The 19865-nt window shown below is 35.0% G+C and overlaps 2 protein-coding genes across 7 annotated transcripts in view; one reads left to right on the top strand and one right to left on the bottom strand.

Annotated features, from left to right (window-relative positions):
• Positions 1–214: 214 nt before the first annotated feature.
• Positions 215–3859, top strand: LOC105328381 (transmembrane protein 45B). The gene is made up of 2 exons (XM_020067286.3): positions 215–430; positions 2360–3859. The coding sequence occupies exon 2, from the start codon at positions 2371–2373 to the stop codon at positions 3193–3195; it is 825 nt and encodes a 274-aa protein (XP_019922845.3). The 5' UTR covers positions 215–430; positions 2360–2370; the 3' UTR covers positions 3196–3859.
• Positions 3860–7840: 3981 nt separating this feature from the next.
• Positions 7841–19865, bottom strand: part of LOC105328379 (uncharacterized) — a 36434-nt gene continuing 24409 nt past the window's right edge. For 4 of the 6 annotated variants that reach the window (XM_011429234.4, XM_066082256.1, XM_011429238.4 and 1 more), the window contains 5 exons: positions 15074–15172; positions 12372–12543; positions 11074–11219; positions 10055–10205; positions 7841–8746 (listed from right to left, as the gene is read on the bottom strand). In XM_011429234.4, coding sequence (XP_011427536.3) covers positions 8512–8746; positions 10055–10205; positions 11074–11219; positions 12372–12543; positions 15074–15098 — 729 coding nt within the window. In that variant the 5' untranslated portion in view covers positions 15099–15172 and the 3' untranslated portion in view covers positions 7841–8511. Of the gene's footprint in view, positions 8747–10054; positions 10206–11073; positions 11220–12371; positions 12544–15073; positions 15173–15264; positions 15284–15328; positions 15348–19865 lie in introns of those variants that run through there. The other 2 variants (XM_020067285.3, XM_020067284.3) reach the window with 2 other exon arrangements.

Below are 19865 nucleotides of genomic sequence, written 5' to 3'. Positions count from 1 at the left end.
TGTATTTATCTTGATAATATATTATATAATACACTTTACTTTATCGCTTAAGATGAATTACGAAATCGGCATTTCCCGTAACCACCTTACTCACGCCTGTATCACCCCCATCCAACAAAAGTAAATGCAGCAAACAGGAAGTTTTAATAAAAACTAAAGCTGATATCTTTTAAAAGCGTTTTCATCATAAAATCTAACAAGAAAGGGTATATTTTGTTTTCTGTAAAAGGATCCAGGATCAAGGAAGGGCCGCGAGTTCTTGAGTCGTCAAAAAAGGGAAATGAAAGTATGAGATGAGTTAGTATGAGTTAATGGCCAGTCAACATCCTTAAGCCCTTGTCAATCGGAAGAATGTGTCAGGACTAGACAAACACCCTCCCCCCGTAACAAACGTTCTGTAAAGCGTCTAAGGAAACCATCTTGTGAACATGTAAGTGATTAGCAAATTAACTGCGTTGAAATATAACATGCAGTAATATATTTCACATTGCATGCATTTTAGAACCATTTTAAAAAGAGCTTGGACTTTGGGTAGTTGTGTCAAACAGCAATGTGATGTAGGCATGTCTATTTCATTGCTGACCACTCGGCCATGGCTCTTTGAAATCAACAAGATTCGTCTGGCTTTTGAGCTAAGACTACGTAATCGGTGCATATTTCGCTTGAAACCGCGTCATTTTAAATTATTTTGACGAAAGAAATAGATAGCTACGTCCAACCGAAAGTCCAGGATCTTCTTAAAATGGTTCTAACTATTGATCAGGATCATATATCTTTGATCATAAAATGTACAATAATACAACCACATATTGTATTATTTCAGGATTTTAATCCAATTTTGAATGCATACAAATCATCAAGTTGGTCTTATCTTTTTATTTCCTAAAGCATTTTAATTGCGCAATAAACATGAAGATGCCTGGTGCAGAAACTTTGGTTCTGTTCAGGATTCGAGTTCCTGGAAATGGGGTCCTTTCTGGAAAAAGTAGTGTTGTCGTTTTTCTCTTCAAAACATAATAATGATATTATGTATAATTATAAAGCCCCCCCCCCCCTATTTCATGACTTATATAACACGTTACTATTCCTACTCGAATTTTCCGATGACGCCCATGTACATGTACTATAAAACCCCCTACATGCATGACCGGTTTTCAGGATCAGTCGAAATAAATTTGTCACACAAATCTGAGGGGGCAGAGCTTCCCCCCACCCCCTCCAAATAAATGCCCGTAGTAAAAATAAGCCTCGGACTTCCTTCCCTATCTCCCACAATGGACATCCCCCTCTGGAAAAAAAATATCAGGATCCGCGAATTTTTTCGGGGGTTGGGGTTGGGGGTGTTGTTTTCCTTTTATTTTCTTTTGTATCGTATGTCAAATATTTTAAATTAATAGAAATTAACTTGATTTGAACCGAAATGGTGGATTGTCGGTCTTACACCGACACAGTTGGCTGTATATTGCCTATTCCTACTCAATGGAGGATAAGAGGATCTTTGTCAATGAGATAAAATATTCAAGTGTACCTCACTTTATTTCTCCACTTCTTTATTCAAGTAGGCAAATGATGTTGTGTCACAGCCCTAAAAGCACATTCTTTTGATATGATGTAAATTGACCCTGGGTCGTGTTTTGAATGTCACTTTTTTCTGCCTTCAACGCCATTTTTCTCAAGCACGTAGTGAGACACTGGTTACCGTGTAAATATCATTAATAAGGTGACGATGGCGATGCTTTGACACATCTATGTCAATGACACATTTTCATGTGTCATAGGTCAAGGTCATATTTAGCAAATGCATGTTTTTCAGACTTTATTGGAGCTGTATATGTTTCGACCATTCATGTATGCTGTAAAGCTGTATACAGAAGCCATATATTACAGTGACTATAATTATTGTATTGTGATGCCATTTTGAACGTTAATCATAGCCTTCTTAGATCGACTGATTGTAAAATAGAAATAATCATTATAGGTCATGATTGATATGTAGTAAAATCCTTTTTTCTGTGATTTATGAGAGGTATGAAAGTAGCGGCATTGCAGAAAAAATAAATAACCTGCTTTAGCAGGTTATGTACATGTGTATAAAAAAAATCCGATTCGGGAAGTTTTGTTGAGGAGAGGTTTATAAGAGATTAACATACAGTATAGTTTGTACGTAGATTTATAATCAATACAAGCTAGGTACACTTGCACCGAATTATGGTATGATTAGATATCCAGCTGGGAAGATGGTGTGAACTACGTTGATGAAAAATGATATTTTGTGACATATGACGGATGACAATATCTAATAAATCTCATTTCTCTACACTGCCGATTATAACTCTAGCATATAAATATTTTGTTTCAGACCCTATCGGCATGGGGAGCTTCGTCGGCCATGCTTATCCGGGTTCTCTCTTCATGGTTCTCGCCCTCTGGTGGACAGTGCAGATGCTGCAGAGATACTTCCGGTGCAAAAGGTTCGGGACAGAGTATGTTGCTAGCGTCGCGCACAAAAGTCAAGCATTACCCAGAGTTCCAATAGAGCCCATATTCAAGATGGCCGTCTGCACGTTTGGGATCGTGGGTGAAATCATTCAAGGTCATTACAACGAAGAATTTGCTCCAAAAAACTGGCACCATGCGACCATGTTCGTGTTCTTTGGATTCTCGGGACTGGTGGACATGTTGGTGCATTACGGTTTCAGATTTCCAAAAAATGTGGATTATTCCCTTCTCATCCTGTCCATTGGGGTAGAAGGGTTTCTATTCTTCTGGCACGTGCATGGAAGAGAGCCTGTCGACGTGTTTTTGCACAAATTGTTGGTCTTTGCCATTTTCATGGCATTCTGTGCTGCTTTTGCCGAGATGTGTTTACCTTACAGCATCACCGCCTCGCTAGCTCGGCCCTTTTTCTTCTTCCTGAAGGGTACATGGTTCTGGCAGATTGGATTTACTCTGTACGGCCCATTTCCGGTTGCGGCAGGAGACGACCATGTTCAAATGATGATAGCCGTCTATTTTACCTGGCACGTTGCCATCATCACGCTATTCATGTTTGGGTTGGGAATTTTAATTTCGTCCCTGCAAAGTCAGAAAGGCGGGTACACAAGAGTGGCACTATCTAACTCTTGTAATGAAGAAAAGATCGGACTTATGGAAAAAGAAATCCCATCTGAGAACAATAATGCGGAAGTGTTATGAATTCAATCTTAGTGCATGTACTAACATATCCATGTTTGTTCGGAAGTACATATGATTTTTACCTTCAAGGGCGAAGATAGAATTTATAAGTTTTTATAAGTTTTATAGAAATATTGCTCTCGGTCGTATTTTTTATAAACTAAATGTACATATACTATGTATTTAATACATGTGCATTTTATTAATTCGCTCCATCGCATAAGCCATTTATGCACTGCATTTTCCTTATAACAACGGATGTTTTACGTGTCAGATGTATGAAAAAAGATTTATCATGATATCCCCACAATCCACATATCGATGAAAAACATCACTTGTCTTTTCTTTTTTAATGATGTTATATATCTTGCAGAGCGTCTTTGTAAAATCATTGAATATTACGTGGTTATTTTCACCTCTAAATTTTGCTCTTGTTCAAATAGTGCTAAAATGATGTATGATGCACTTTTCAATAAGCACCGTTTACAATTTGTGTATTGTAAATGATGGCGAATGGGATGAAAATTAAACGGGGGCAAAAAACATCCCATGTAAATGGTACTTAAAATTTGTATAAAGTTTTGTCTGTACTTAATCGAGTTTGGGATACTTTTCTGTATTTTTTCTTAATTTTGTACTTTGTTACATGTTGACATTAATTGTCCATAAACTACATGTTCCTATTTCTGAATGAATTAAGCCTTTTTTTTATTAAAACGCACACACAAATTGCTTTGCTGAGATCATTAACCATCCTTGCTAGAACATTGCATCAAATATATCATAGTATATCAAATGTTACAGTCTGCATAAAAATGTCATTCAAATGTTTTTACAAAAAGAAGACAATGACAACACCCGGCTCTCCCTAAAAACGTACAAACAAAACTTCTTGTCTTTTTGATTGGTTATCAAATGAGATAGCATTCGTTTTTTGCTCACCTAAGCTGAAAGCTCAAGTGAGCTTTACTGATCAAAATTTGTCCGTTGTCTGTCGTCGCTGGCGTGGTGTTCTCAGATAGTGAAGATTCAGGTTTTTTATATACTTAGGAAAAGAGAAAAATAAAAATATGTGGATAAAAATTGGCAGAATTTTTTTAAATTTTTTGATCAAGTTCTACTGTACTTAGTTGTCAAGATATTTTGATTTTTATACTGTAATGCTGATTTGATCATATTTATGGCAATTGCTGCTCATGTGAGTGTCACGACAGCCGTCGTGTGTCCAATCTGTCAAGCAATAAGAAGAACATAAATAAGTATTTACAATTTTTATCTATTATATATAAAATCAATAATTTTACAAATATACATATTCACAAAATAAATACTGACAAATAATGTTTTTAAAAAACATTAGATCTATCATATGGCCTGGCCTCCTATGATGGTATATTTGACCTCAGCGTCGCTCCAGTGTTCCTCCAATGTGTCCTCCTTCGGTACTGTTCTAAGATGACGGCTTCCGTCCACTGGCTTCCAGCGTAGTAAGTGAATACATGAAGGAGGTTACACGGGTGGTAAGATGTTAAATACCGGAACACTGGTGACTATGGCTGGATCATCACTGGGACATTGTTGGAACCTTGCTGGAACCCCTAGTGGAAATTGGTTACCGTAAAAAATACGCGCAGCTACATATCGTATTAGTACTGCACTGCGTGCTAATGAATCCCGGTTTAATGACCAAAAACATGGGTATTGACAGTATCACAGTAAACACATCGAACAGCCCCAGTATAGTCCATTGTTGACCAATTTTTGAAGTGACAAATTTGAGGCACCAAAAAGAATATAAACATAAAATAAAAATCAGAGGTACCCTACAGGAAAATGTATGCATGAATAAATTCTTTTGACAATAAGCGATGTGGCCCCTGTGCCTCTTGTTTAAATGTTTTCTTAAACTGATATACTGTATGTGCATGCGTGGTTTTTACAAATACATCAATATTCTGATGCCGGAAGGATATATGTTCGCGTTTTTAAACAAAATGACTGGTTTAATGGCAGTCTATGCGGAAAACGTTTTCATCATTGGGGAAACGCCCCTCCTGTGGCGAAAGAAAAGTCTCAGTGCATTTTAAAATAAAACATGTCGTAGTCTTTCGAGAGTTATTTGTTTCGTGTACATTTAATTGGGGGAAAGGGGGGGGGGGGGGGGTTATCGTCATTCTTGTCTTTATATCTGGTCTATATGTTTAGTAAAATTTTTACTTGATGCAAGTACGCAATCTTCTTTATATCTTAATGAATGAACCAAATCCGAGGCCCATGGGCCACATCACCTGAAGAACAGTTCTTTGTATCATTTTACACTATACTCTGTCCCATGATATCCTGGATTTACATTTTGCTTAATTGCATGATATTTATAAATACCTCAGGGTTCAAACGATGTTCGTTCAAAAGTATGACAAATTTTCCAAGTTTTTCAGTCGAAACTCCCCTGTTAGCTTATCAGGTTTCAATACAATGCTAAAAAATGTAATGTCTACGGGGATTTTGTATTGCAGTAAGCCTGGATGATAACGTTGTAAAATTGCACGATGTATTCCGAGTGTATTCCGAATGGAGAAAAGATGTAAACATTCCCCGTTATAAATCTCCGTAAGGAAACTTTTTTCGTTCCTGTGAATTTTTCCGAGTGAAAGATGATAATGTGTCAATGAAATTATCTTGGAAATTATCCCTTTCAACTACTGTGGTTTCATTAATATTCAAGGGTATTAATTTTCGTGGATAAAGTGAAAATCACAGTTTCAAGGATACGTAAATTTGTGGCCAATGACCCTATCAATACAAACTGGTAGTAGAAAATGCACTTCAATGAACATTTAAATTCATGGTTAAGCTTAAAAACGAAATCCACGAAAATTGGTATACAACGAATATTGATGAAACCACAGTATTTCAATTGCATTTCTTTCACAGGTATGTGTATTTTTATTAAAAATCGTCCATATCTGCTGCATATATCTTGGGACAGACTATAGTTTTTTTAAAACATTTCACCAATATATATTTCTGTTAAACTTTGAACCCCTCTTAGGGCTTCAGTATTGGTCCAGGGATCACAATTTTAAAAATTTAGAATCTACATTATTTAAGGATGCTTGCATAGTAATCTCACTCTAGACCATCGTAGTTATTAAAACGAAGATTTTTAAACATTTCCCCTATATATTTTTATGCTTAGCTTTGAATCCCTCTTGTGGCCTCAGTATTGGCCCGGGGTTCAAATTTTAACAATTTGGAATCTACATTATTTGAGGATGCTTGCATAAAAATTACAATAATTGGAGTTTTGAAGTTCTTGAGTAGATTTTTTAACATTTTTTTTTATATATTTCAATGTTAAACTTCGAGCCCCTCTTGAGGCGCCAGTATTGGTCCGGCGGTCATGGTATACTTCGGTTCAGGTGAGCTAAAAAAAAAAAACAACAATTCCGTAAAAAGAAATTAAAAATCTTATTTTATCAAATCTTTATTTCATTTATATAATTTTCCCTCTGGGATGCATAAATAAAAAGCAAAAAAAAAAATATGATAACGATATAAATATGTTTTTCTATAAATGAACAAAACAAATAAGATATAAAAAATGTACTTTGTTGATTTCATGCAAAAAAAGAACAAAAACACAACGCAACGCAACCTTTGTAACATTAACAGAAAAAGAATATATCTATACCTTAAATATGATGAATAAAATATATATATAAAAACTTATTTCTAACTTAAAATGAACCTTTCTATCTTAAAAAACTTAAGTTTGTGTCTGAAATCTTTCTCAAAATAAAGAATTTTTTTATTCAACAAATCCCAAAAAATAATAATAATAATTAGAACTTGGTAGCCTATAAATCACTTTTTAGGAATATCTGTTGACACTGTGCATTGTGTCTTTCTGAAAAAAAAATTAATACACTGTCATGGTTCAGTGTATCACAATAGCTAACTCTGTGTGTATTAAAAAAACCTGGATTTGTTGAACAAATTTTTAATTTATTAAATTCACAATCATCAAAATGTAACTTACTTTCTTACAAATCTTTTTACAATATTTTGTGAGAAAAAAAAATACCGTCTTTAACAGAAAAAACAACTTCAGTTTTAAGTATATGATGAATTTAATCGAAATACTTGTTTTTTTTATTTTATGACCATTATAATAAATGCTTGATAAATCATAAGTTTTGTATATTATATTGTTATTATAAAGTCTGTATACACACTGCTTGTTTCTGTTGAAGCATTTCGTTAGATAAAGCTAGTTTCCACTTTGTATGTGAAACATTTACATGACTGTACATTTTTTGAGCCCCCCCCCCCTTTCTTCCTTCGCTCCCAATGTACCACAGTTAGTTACAACGAACGGACTAGGATATTCACCCCCCCCCCCGGCCCCTCTTCTTCGATATGAAGGCAAAAATAGCATAGCAAATGTCTGCATCATAATTCACAAGTAAACAACTGCATCTTTCTGTGCATGTTTGTACTTGTAAAGCTTTGAAGCGCGCGGGGGGTGGGGGTGGGGGGCATGGATATGGATGCATTGTTATTAGTAAAACCTGTGTCTTTGGTATACTGTAACATGTACAAAGTATGTGAATTGGTCTCTGTGGGGAGGTTTAATATTTAAACCAACAAAAAATTGCCATGCAAAAATTCAACGCCTTTTATTTGCGGGTCTTGATGAATGTTCCAGAAAACTCTTAATATTTTTCAGACGTATTTCGGTTTAAACAATGATATTTTCTCCTAAAAAAAAAAACATTACTCCTTTACACATATGACAGGTAAAAAAAATGAAAAATGTTCAAAATTTTGTACAGATATTTCCCATTTACACAAAAACGTACAAATTTTCTCTTTCATTCATCGTTAAAAGCGGAATAAAGTTTTGTTCATTTAATATAAAAAGTTCTTTGATCCAATCAAACTGTTTAATCTTGGACAAAAATCGACACATTTGCCCTTATTGACTCTTGTTCGCATAATCTTCAGAAAACATGTGTAAATCACACTTCTGATAGAACACATATACATGTATACCGCTACACAGGCCAGCATGTTACACAGGTGAAAGTTGAATCTGAACACATGTAAGAAATGTAAGTTGCGTTACTGAAAAATTCCGCATCTCACATCGCTCGATTTGGAAAGAGTTATCTCTCTTTTCTCGCCACAAATTTCTATTCGACGGAATACTCGAAGTCTAGTGGCTCTTCCATACACCGGAAAAATGTCAGATCCACGCGCACCTACGTTAAAAAGTTGGAATGCGATCACTAAAACACACACGTGCACACACACACATTCGCTTCCACGTCATTATGATAACGACGTCATCCATGTCAGAAAACACAAAAGAACGCATGTCCAGAGAGCGACCAGACTTTGGGTGGAATTGGTCCTTCTCCCAGAATTCAATGGGGCGGCGATGCTGAAGTCTCTACAAATAGGCGGCGTTAATCCACCGTAAAAATCCGCCAGCACGGCTTGTATCACTTCGCCACACTTGTTTCTTATCCGAGAACTGAAGCAATCGTTCACAATATGGAAATACCTGTCCAAAAAGAAATTATAAAAATTAAACTTTTAGAACGGAAACGATGCGTAACAAGTTCTTTTTTTTTCGTGATCGCGACACATCTAGCAATTCTACTGATAAAAAGGTAAACAAGCGCGAAAACTGGATTTTTGTGGGTTAAGGAAAATGGGTGTTGGTTAATTTGTTTTACAAGTTAGGATAGCCAATCAAATGGGACTAAATATGTAAATTCATTCTTTGTCATGAATAAAATAACGGAAAAATAATTAAAAAAAAAAAACTTGTTACAAATTCACACTCTTTAGAAAAATAATCTTTTCAAAAACCGCAAATTATTTATAACTCATACTTTGAAACCGAAGACCAAAGAAACATTAGTTTTATAACATCACGCAACTCGAAAAACGACAAGTAAACTATCGAAGTGTTAAATTCTAGTATAATTACAGTTATTCATTCGAAAAAAATAATCGATGAATTTAAAAATATCTTATACTACCATTGCCTCACTAATGATAGAAGAATAATAGAGTAATCGTTGGAGGGACGGATATTGGAAGTCTCTTATCGAAGCCGACTGTAAAAGTTTAATGAAGTCGAGCTGCAGCTAGCGATAAAAACGGAACTGGATGGTCTGTGTATGGAGCGCCATTAATCCATCGGGACAAAAATGGTTAATGCGATAAACTTCCTTTTAATTTTTCAAGTATCTAATTTTCAAGTGGTTCCAGTATGATATTGACAAACTGCATTCATTTATTTGCATTTGTTGCTAATTAAGAATGACTGTGTATCAATAAATTAAGAGTTGATTTTGATTTCATAACAATAATTTTGGAGAAAACGGTGTTATATCTTTTAATACATGAAATATTGCATAACTTCTAAGATTGACACAACATCATCCATGCATGAGTTAAAGTGATTTTTAGAACGTACCCAACTACTGAGATAAAAGTCCTTCGCTTCTCACTGAAATTTAGGATTTCATAAGACACTGGATGGGGAGGGGCGGGGGGTGTCGAATAATGAAATACAAAAATTACCAGTCATTCGTGGGTGTCAAGGTGCTAATTTTCTTGGAATTTAAACTTTTGGAGACGATCGAATTTCGTGGATTTCGCGGTTGAATAATTGAATAAAATTTGATCAACCATGAATAATTATATTGATAACACCATCATGACAGTGTTTCCTTACTGATCCTCAAAGAGCTGTCGACACAATTCGCTCAATTTAGCTTACGCCGTAGACACCAAGCCAGCAATTAAAAAAAAAACAAATGAAAATATTAAACCGGTCAGTGTCAGAGAGCAGCCTCACCCACACACGTCCTTGACATACTGGTGCTCGTCCTTGTCAATGCTGTACACAGCCCCGGCCTCACGTGACACCGTCACGTCCTTCTGTCTTTCTACACACTGCTCAATCTCCTGACTCTGGGCCTGGATACATTCCGATTTCTGTATATAGACTGCAATATAAAGAGACATACCATCAAACCTAGTGTGTTTGTTGTAGCAATATTTACTCAGTGCTATGCTTGATTCATGGTTTAATTACTTGACAAACTGTTCAATGTTTATTTACATGACAAGCTGTACTACATTAACATGAAGTATCATTTATTTACATGAAGAGGTAGAAAGTGCATCGCTGTGGGTTTTTTTTTCGCGAAATGCTAAAAAAATACTTTTTACGCGACAATTCGCACTCTTTTCGTTGGTTCCTACACGACATGTTGTATCATGTTGTATCACAGGTTTTATGACACGCTGTTTCACTGTTTACATACGTCACTTACTGTAACATTGTTAACACTTAACATGATGGTTCTGGTTTTACTTACGTGTCATGTGAACTTACGTGACATGCTGTATCACTGTTGACTTACATGTATCTTACAGGCCGTAACACTGTTTACACTTGACGTGACTTACGTGTCATACAAACTTACCTGACACGCTGTAACAATTCTATTTTGTGACAAACTGGTAAATGGTTAATTTACGTTACATGTTAAACTTATGCGGCATATTAAGTTACATGGCATGCTATATCAGTGAACCAGTTTACTTTACATGAACGTGATATGTTTTACTTTCGTGACAGTTTAACTAACGTGCCATTTTTACTCACACAATTTAACTTACTTGGCATATCTAATAATATTTTATTAACATAGCTTGCTGTATCAATTTGCCATTATGTACGTGATATGTTTACTCTCGTAACATGCTGTAACTTACATGACTTGCAGTGACATGTAACTTAAGTGACATGCGGTAACTAAAGTAACATGCTGTAACTTACGTGACGTGCTGTAAAATACGGTGACTTACGCGACATGCTGTAACAGAGCCGATTGAACCCGGCCTCCCACGCATTTGGCTCCGCATACTTCCTCAGGTTTTCTATCTTCACCGGATCTTTACAGGTGCTGTAAATTCGCCGCAGACACCTCACAGAATCACCGAAATTATCGTTACTGGAAAGACAAATGACCGTCATACTTAGTTTGTTGTCGTGAGTACGTTTGAGAAAATTCTCAAATAAGTTTTTGAAATTTAACCAATTTCGCTTGCAAAAACCGGAAGGGGGGTTTACATGCTTGCAAAACATTTTTTAACAAGAGGCAAGTGGGCCACATCGCTCATCTGAACAACAGTTCATTGTATTATTTTTAGTTTTTAATATTTCCCCAATATATTTCAAAGCCTGAGCCCCTCTTAGGGCCCCTGTATTAGTCTAGGATCACAATTTATATACTTTAGAATCTATCCTTTCTAAGAATGCTTGCATAGTAATTGTAGAATTGTAGCTCTTGAGAATAAGACTTTTAAACATTTTCGCTATATATAATACTTATGTAAAACTTTAAACCTCTCTTGCGGCCCCAAGTATTAGTCCGTTGGTCACGATTTTAACAATTTAGAATCTACATTACTTAAGGATGCTTGCATACATGTAGTATTCTCAAAAGCTGTAGTTCTTGTTGAGAAGATTTTTAAACATTACCCCTTTATATTCCTATGTTAAATTTTAAACTTTTTTTGGGGGGGGGGCAGTATTAGTTCGGGGGTCACGATTTTAACAATAAGAATCTACATAATTTGAGGATGCTTGCATAGTTATCTCACAAATTGTAGCACTGTGGCTCTTGAGAAGATAGTTTTTAATAGTAAACATTACCCTATGTATTTCTATGTTTTGGAACCTATCTTGGGTCCCCAATATAAGTCTGGGGATAACGGTTTTTATCGATTTGGAATCCTCACATTATATACAGGCTTTGGCGTAAATATTGGCATTTCTGGTACATTGGTTTTTATAAGAAGAAGAGTTTTTAAGACATGCACCATATTTTCATTGTTTCGCAATTACCTCCCTTTTTAATGTTGGTGTTGACCTTTATTTAAACGATTTAGGTTCCCTTCCCATCAGTGGTTTTAGAGAACAGGTCAAACAACAACAGACCGACAACAGACGGACGGACGACGACGAACAACGGATAATCAGAAAAGTTCACTTGAACTTTCGGTTCAGGTGAGCTAAATGGTAACATGTAAACAATAATGAAAAGATAAAGGTATATTCAACTTAGAGGAAAGTCAAATTTTCAACCCCCACCCCCACTTACTCGCAGAAGGACTTGGTCCGTAGGATGTCAGCGGTGTTGATGCTGATTTTGGAGTTGTCTCCATCTGTCAGGTTGTGCAGACACGTGAGCGCCTCCTTGAGGGCGCTGTGGTCGGGACATGACCCCGAGCACGTGACGCTCATCAACAAGAACACAATCATCACGGTTGTGTCTGTAATCAATGTAAAATCAGTCAATTATTGATCTGAACAATAAATCAATTTTTATATAAATTTTTATTTTGATCATTTTTTGCAGACTCTATGTTGACTCAATCGTAACGTTTCGGGACTTTCCGACAAGCGTTCAAGCTCTGTCGGAAAAGCCCGATAAATTGCAATAATACGTTATCATTTATGATTAAAACCGTTTCAAAAATGCTTCCTAGAGGTTAATTGTTCATGCATGTACATGTATGAGGGTAGCGTTGATTTCAGAGGAAACGGGAATGATACGGAAACGGAAGACCTTAATTAATATATACATAATCAATGTGGGGGTTATGTTAAAAAATCTTGCAATGAACGCTACCTTTAAAACCCTACAGTGTATGAATTATCGGAGATAACAGTATAATGTTTCGTTTTAGTTTTTACTGTTAGCATCATTCTGTGATTATTATTTTTTTCAATCATGAACGGCACACTTAAAAAAACTCATTTTTATTAACCTGCATTCTTGAATACACTTGGGTGGGAAAAGAAACAAACTCATAACTGATTGAAATGTTTTAGTGATTTTTCAGTGTAAATGATCAGTCATATAACATGATTATGGCCAAGTTAAATCATTTAAACAAATTAATGCTTTCTTTGGTGATTCATGTGGGATATGTCGATATGAAGGTGACGACATTGAAGAAAAAAGTTACATAATCCGCTAACACTTATGCAGGTTATGTATTTTTTTCTGCATTGATCGTTACCTTCATAACCAGCATAGATCATCAAAGAAAGCATTATATTGTTTTTATTTACATCTTTCTTTTTAACAAATTATTAAATGATTGATCGTAAAAAATTAGTTAAATTAACTATGTAACCGTTAATGCACATCAGTACGTTAGCTAAAAGAAACAGCTTAATCGTCTCCTATGGGAATTTGAGTATAGAACTGATATCATCATGATTATTTCGTGCAGTCCTTGATTTTTCTTAAGTCGCTGTAGGTTTTTGAACAATCAATAAACGGGGCGTGCAGATTTCAGTCTGGCTGTTTCTATAGAGCTATGAATTAGCGAAAGTTTCCGTAAGAAATAGAGGGAATCATACTCGGTGGATGTAAAAATATTTATATTGTCTTATTTTGATCCCGATAAAGCCATACTGATACGTTTAAATATACAGAGATGCGTTTTGTAAAAGAGTTATCGTCCCGTTGATGAACGTTAGCGCTCAAAATTTTATCATAATCAATTATTCACTATTATTTTTTCTCCGGGGTTACATGTACGATTAATAATTCTGTACAAAGTTGAAAATCGAAATATTGCCAAAAAGTGAAAAATAGGAAATTATCTTTTTCAAAAGTTCCTTTGTAGCACAGTATCGAAGGTTTTTGAATCATGTCTTGATTCTTTTAAATAACCTTTATGGTCACTGAATATGGAAATAGAGAGAAAGTGAGACAGACAGATAGACAGAGAGATCGATACTTCGAATATATAAGTTCGAAGTTATATTAAGCTGATTTGAAGATCCTACTACTTTTATTTCAAAAAAGAAATGCATAAAAGATTATGTTTTATACATGAGTGTAAACTCAACATAAAAAAAATTCGTTTTGTACCTCCACACTATATATCTGACACATCTGAGGCGGGTTAACCTACGAGCTGAAACATCTTCTGTAGATAACACATTTCTTCCCCCGGCTTGGATAAACAAATTATATAATAGTCACAAGATAAAGCAAATATCTTGTGTCAAAAAGTCAGCGGGATGAATCTACAGGATTTTTATTTTTCTTGCTCACATTCTTGAAATCTCTTGTAATAAATGTTACATGTATAAATTTTTTTCTTGACTTTAATCCTGTCAATGTTATAAGTAGGCCTACATTATTTAACGAACACAAACAAACATTATATATATATTGTAGAGCAGCTATTTCATTTTGTTTGGTTTGAAAATTTTGATTACCCGCTTATTTACGATTCACATAACAAACACATACAAAATAATTGGCCCCAAAATGCAAAGAAAAGTTTTATTGTGCCTAAGCACGTTCATCTATACGTAATACGCCTCGAGTACCGGTTTTGGTAAAACCCCTCACTTTCTTGCATTTTGCGTGTCAAACTTTTTTTTTTAAATAAACATATAAGATTATTTGTTACATGTACAATTAAGATTTTATCAAAAATACTTGAAGCACTTTAATAACCAATAAAATTTACGACAGAATCAATCTACATATTATGTATGAGACAGTTTTTCAATTTTTTTTTTCTTTTGAATTTTTTTCCTTTCAAAAATTCCAAGTCAGTAACACCAAAAGAATTTATAACAAAAAAATTCACGCAGGTAATAATTTGAAGAGGTTGAAAAGCAAGTCAATGTAATGGTTGGATACATTTATATATTCCTATAACTACTGTGTATTCATAATTAGAGATGGGGACAGGGGGGTTTAATCAGAACTTAAGGGTTAGGAAATGGCGCCAATATGTGCTTACTATCCAAGAAAACTTAAAAACTTACGTAGAACGATTGGCCACACCACCATGTCAGTTGACAGACCGTTGATATGACGTCACACAAGGAATTTTTCTCTCGGTGTTTTCATTACTGTCCATCGATCTGAAATAAAACGGGAATAAAAAAATGTAATACAAGATTTATCGTACATGTACAGGTAAAACAGTAGGTGGTCACTTTATAACCGTAGTTACTCAGAGGAGCGTTAATAGAATCCAGAGGGACGTCTAGAGACGTTCTTTGCTATTGAGTCCTTACAATAAAATCCATGTGTATCACACAATCAGAGGGTAGGTATTGACTAAAATCCCGAGATCGCTCCGTTGCACCCGCCGAGGTAAATATCTGCACTTAAGTTTAATTGTACAGGTATGTTACTTAAGAACTTATCCATCCGTGCATTTACAAAAGCAAAGATTGGGAAGATAGATGTAATGTGTATGTCAACGGTTTACCTAAACAGTCCTCCTTTTAAAAAAGATCCACAAATAGTTCGCACTTGAGTGCATCATTTTTAACGCTCATAATCGAGGGGTTTTTTTTCAAATTCTGGTTCATCTCTGAACATTTTTCACAGCAAAATAAGAATACCAAAATCTATACTTTGGGATGGGGGATGAAGATAAGCATCTGGCTTTCAACATGATCACCAGTCGGCGTTCTCCAAAACAAAAGTAACTACATGAAAATCGCATTACGGTTATTATGTAGGCTGCGTTGGATATTCAAAGATCATGAGGAAAATCCATTTTCCCCCGAAACTTTTGCTTTATCGAATATAATCAACAAAAAAAATGTATGCTTTTTGGAACACACATGCCCGTGAAAAAGTACCCTTACCCCCGCATTATTATTCGAAAATCACGGAACACTATTCTCGTTTGAGAAGTGGGTAGGCATATAGGATGCCTGTCCACTTCTAAAAAGAGGAAACACGGAACACTAGTAGCACATTTTTGCTACAAGCGGTATTGCATGGCATGTTAGTTGCAATAAAATTCGACCATTCAATCCCCCCGGACTGTGACTTTTTTCCGTTTTTCAACGATCTTAATTTTGGTATCACGTGATTCTTAACCAGGGTCACAGAAATGTTTGTGTGCTCTTTCGTTTAATCGCAATATTGATAGCTATCAAGATAAAAAGCCTAAATGACGAATCTAATCATCTCTTGTCTGATTATATCTCTTTTTTCAATTTCAAGCTTTCACTCGCTTTCTCCGCTCGGTCGACAGTCTTCAGCAGACACCGCGCGGGCTAGTTTGGTAGACCGAAGATTAACTCTCATTATAAACCATCTTACGAAGAATGTAAAAATGATTTACATATTTTGCAGAAAAACTCTTTTTTCTACAACATAAACGTTTCCCCTTCTATAATCACGCTGACTGCTACGAACTCTCGCGAGACTCTTCATTTGGTAAGAGTTAATTCGGTCGATATTTCATCTTATTCAGTTTTGTTGTTTTATCACCCAAGCAGGTTTGTAATGTGTTCCCCTTGAGGCCAGCTAGTATTGATATTGATATTAATATTTCTCGACAGACTGAGAATCATCGATGAACCTCATTCTCTTGAGAACACCCCTAAGTGTGTGCAAATTTCGTTTTCTCCCATCCAAAATACACGTTTTCTGCAGCAGACAATGGATGCTTGGGGCGTAATGGGATTGTGAGGGGATTTTGATGACGGCACACATATTGACGCACTTAAATGTGATGTCATAAAGCTACTGGTGGAATGTAAATTATTTGGAAATGTAAATAGAAGGAACTCCATTATTCGCTATACGTTAACAGTGGTTAATTTTGCAACGTCTCTGTAATTCCAATCGGGTCATATTTTCAATACAGCTTAGCCTTATCCTTGAGAAATAACTACTATATATTTTACATAACAACCACCATGAGCGTCCTTTAAAGGGACTTGGACACGATCTGAGATCAAAAATTCTATTTTTATTTTTTATGTATAAAATGGTTTACTGGTGCATTTTAAATGATTGACCAAAATATTGAATGTTAAAGTCAAGTTACGAGAGAGATACAGAGGTAAGAATTGGTTGTTATGTAAACAAAGCTCGAGTCTTATAGTTGTTTACAAAAAATGTAATGTAGAGAATTGCCATTTCTTAGACAAAATGACATGTTAAAACAATTTAAACTAATTCAGTATCTTCATAAACACTATTATCAACAAAAAAAAAGATACATTTGATTGAAACTTACACCAATACAAGACATATGTATAAATGACAATATTCGAGCTTTGTTTACAAAACAAAGAATTATGGACTCTGTAACTTGCTTATAACTTGATATTTGACTTTTAAATTTTGATATAGCATTATAAACTTCTATATTTATCAGTATAAACATTGAAAATGGAAAACTAAAATTTGAAAATTTTAAGTCAAATCGTGTCCAAGTCCCTTTAATATAATCATGTATGTTACATATCATTGTAGAATTGTAGATACAAATTATATTAATCTAAAACGTCTTTCTTTTGTTCTTATAATTAATATCTTGCGATACTTTTTTATGTATATTGCCTTAATTGGACCATGCATAGATAAGCTTAAACATAACGAACAAAAGCGTCATAAGTCTAGAGTCTCAAGTCATATTACGATATAAGAACCGAACTGTCATCAACACAATCTGAAGTGTCAGAGACTTGATCTAATCAAAGTACGTATAAGTACTGACGGGAGTTGATTTTATTGATTTTTTTTAATCAACGATACGTAATTTCGCATGGCAAGTAGTTTCTTAGCTGTATTTGAATAATAACGCACACATTTTTATCTAATATTAATTCTCGGGCTTCTCCAACAAGATTCCGAGTTACAGATGAACCATGTTGTGTAATATTAAAAGATAGAATTTACGATGCATTATGTTCCAGTAATCGAAAAAAATCTGGAAAAGATTTTATAACCAAAAAATAATTATATAATGAATTCTAGTTTACGCCAGTACTGGTTCTATATTTAGATTATTTGGATAAGCTGCCCTTGATTCCAAACGCCACCACGCTGTAGAACTGACGCTTTGGTAATCAATGACAGCAAACCAGTCTTATTGAACTCTTGCGTAGGAATACTTACACGACAACAAAAAATATTTGAATTGTTCGTACTATTACTATTTTAAATCCAACTATTTTCAAGGTAAATGTATTTATAAAAAAGTTTTCTTGAAAAACAATACTTCCAAATACATTACATCGAATTTATTTAAAGATTATTTTCAAGTGCTAAGTAATGTCGGCGCGGTGATGATTTGTTCTTAGGTCCAAACATTGTTTTACTTCCTGTTTGCTAGAGTAACTGCATAGAATAGTTGATTTAAATCAACTTCCGAAAAGTAAGTAAACTCGTCAAGTAAATATATAACCAGGTTTGCTGTCTCGGTTTCTTGGACAGAAATAAACGAAAAATCGATACAATTGGCGATTAGATGCCCAAACTCAAATTGACGTTATTTTCAAACTAAACATAGTCTTGGCCAATGTTCATGCCACGTCAAAATTAAACATCAGACCCTAGACGAACACCGTGGACATGCAGTCAGATAGCAGAGCTATTTCACCGTCTTAAAAAAAGTTTTAGAATGCACATGCAAATAATAAACTGAAAGTGCTGTTTCACAGATTTTCGTGTATCTGTTGGAACTTTTTGTAGACAAATTACAATAATAGACTTTTCACCACTCATCGACAGATGTTTAAAATAGAGGCTCTTTTTCAGGAAAAGCAATTGCTTTAAAATCTTTGGAAATCTCTTAAGCTCTATGAAGGCTAAAAGAGAAGTATACACATTATAACTAGCCTCCACCGAAGACATTTATCAAACTCAAGCAGTTTGACTCTCGCGCTTATCAACAGGTATAGAATCAAACGGCTTACTTCAATGCATAGCTAGAGTTCTAGGGTTCATTTCGTAGGATGATGTTATTCTATCATCATTTAAACTCTACATTCTGTTTGGGAGTGTTTTCTTTATTCTTTATCTTTCACACAATTTTTTATCTATCATTTTTTATAAATATACAAATTTTCGTTCTTCTGGGTAGAGATGGTATTCCCAGTGCTTCTTTTTGTAAAAAGAGATATGGACTTTACATAATACTCAGCAAACAGCTGCATATGATCTTTCTGAACAACTGCAGCGTTAACTTTAGGATAAAATTCCTTTGTAATCATTGCACAATCTTGTCTTTAGGAGAGAGAAAACTTGTATCTTCGCCGACATTGTATTTTTTTCTGTCCCTCGCTATCTTTTACAAACTGCAATATAAAAGCTCCATCCCTTTACTCTATGCAATAGCGGTTAATATACTGTATTCTGTGCAAAATCCAATAGAGAAATATGTATATGCAGTTCTGGTTCACCGCAGTTCTATATGCAGTTCTACTGCATGTTTTGTTTGTGTGCAGACATGTTTCATGGGGTGTTCATTATCGTCTGCTTAATTATCAGGGGTGGTAATTACTGGTGTTGATGAGCGAGTTATTCGAATATTATGCCCGAGAACGTGTATAATGATAACTCTGACCCGCATTAACGCGAGCGTGCATCACGGGCATTAACAATTTAAGTGTGGTATGTTTGCATCCTTGCACATGCCACTTAACAGATATACTCATGTGTTACACAAATGGTCACTCAATGTCTTATGTTTATGAATCATCAGTAATTTATAGGTGTAATATTCCTTCATATTGTGTCAATTTAACAGAAAGTGTCACGACCTTGAAAATTTGACCTTGGCTTAAATTATTTTCTATG

The sequence above is a fragment of the Magallana gigas genome, chromosome 4, assembly GCF_963853765.1.
Source record: "Magallana gigas chromosome 4, xbMagGiga1.1, whole genome shotgun sequence".
Taxonomy (NCBI): Eukaryota; Metazoa; Mollusca; class Bivalvia; order Ostreida; family Ostreidae; genus Magallana; species Magallana gigas.
The sequence above is the reverse complement of the archived record's forward strand: the minus strand, read 5'-3'. Positions and strand labels throughout refer to the sequence as shown.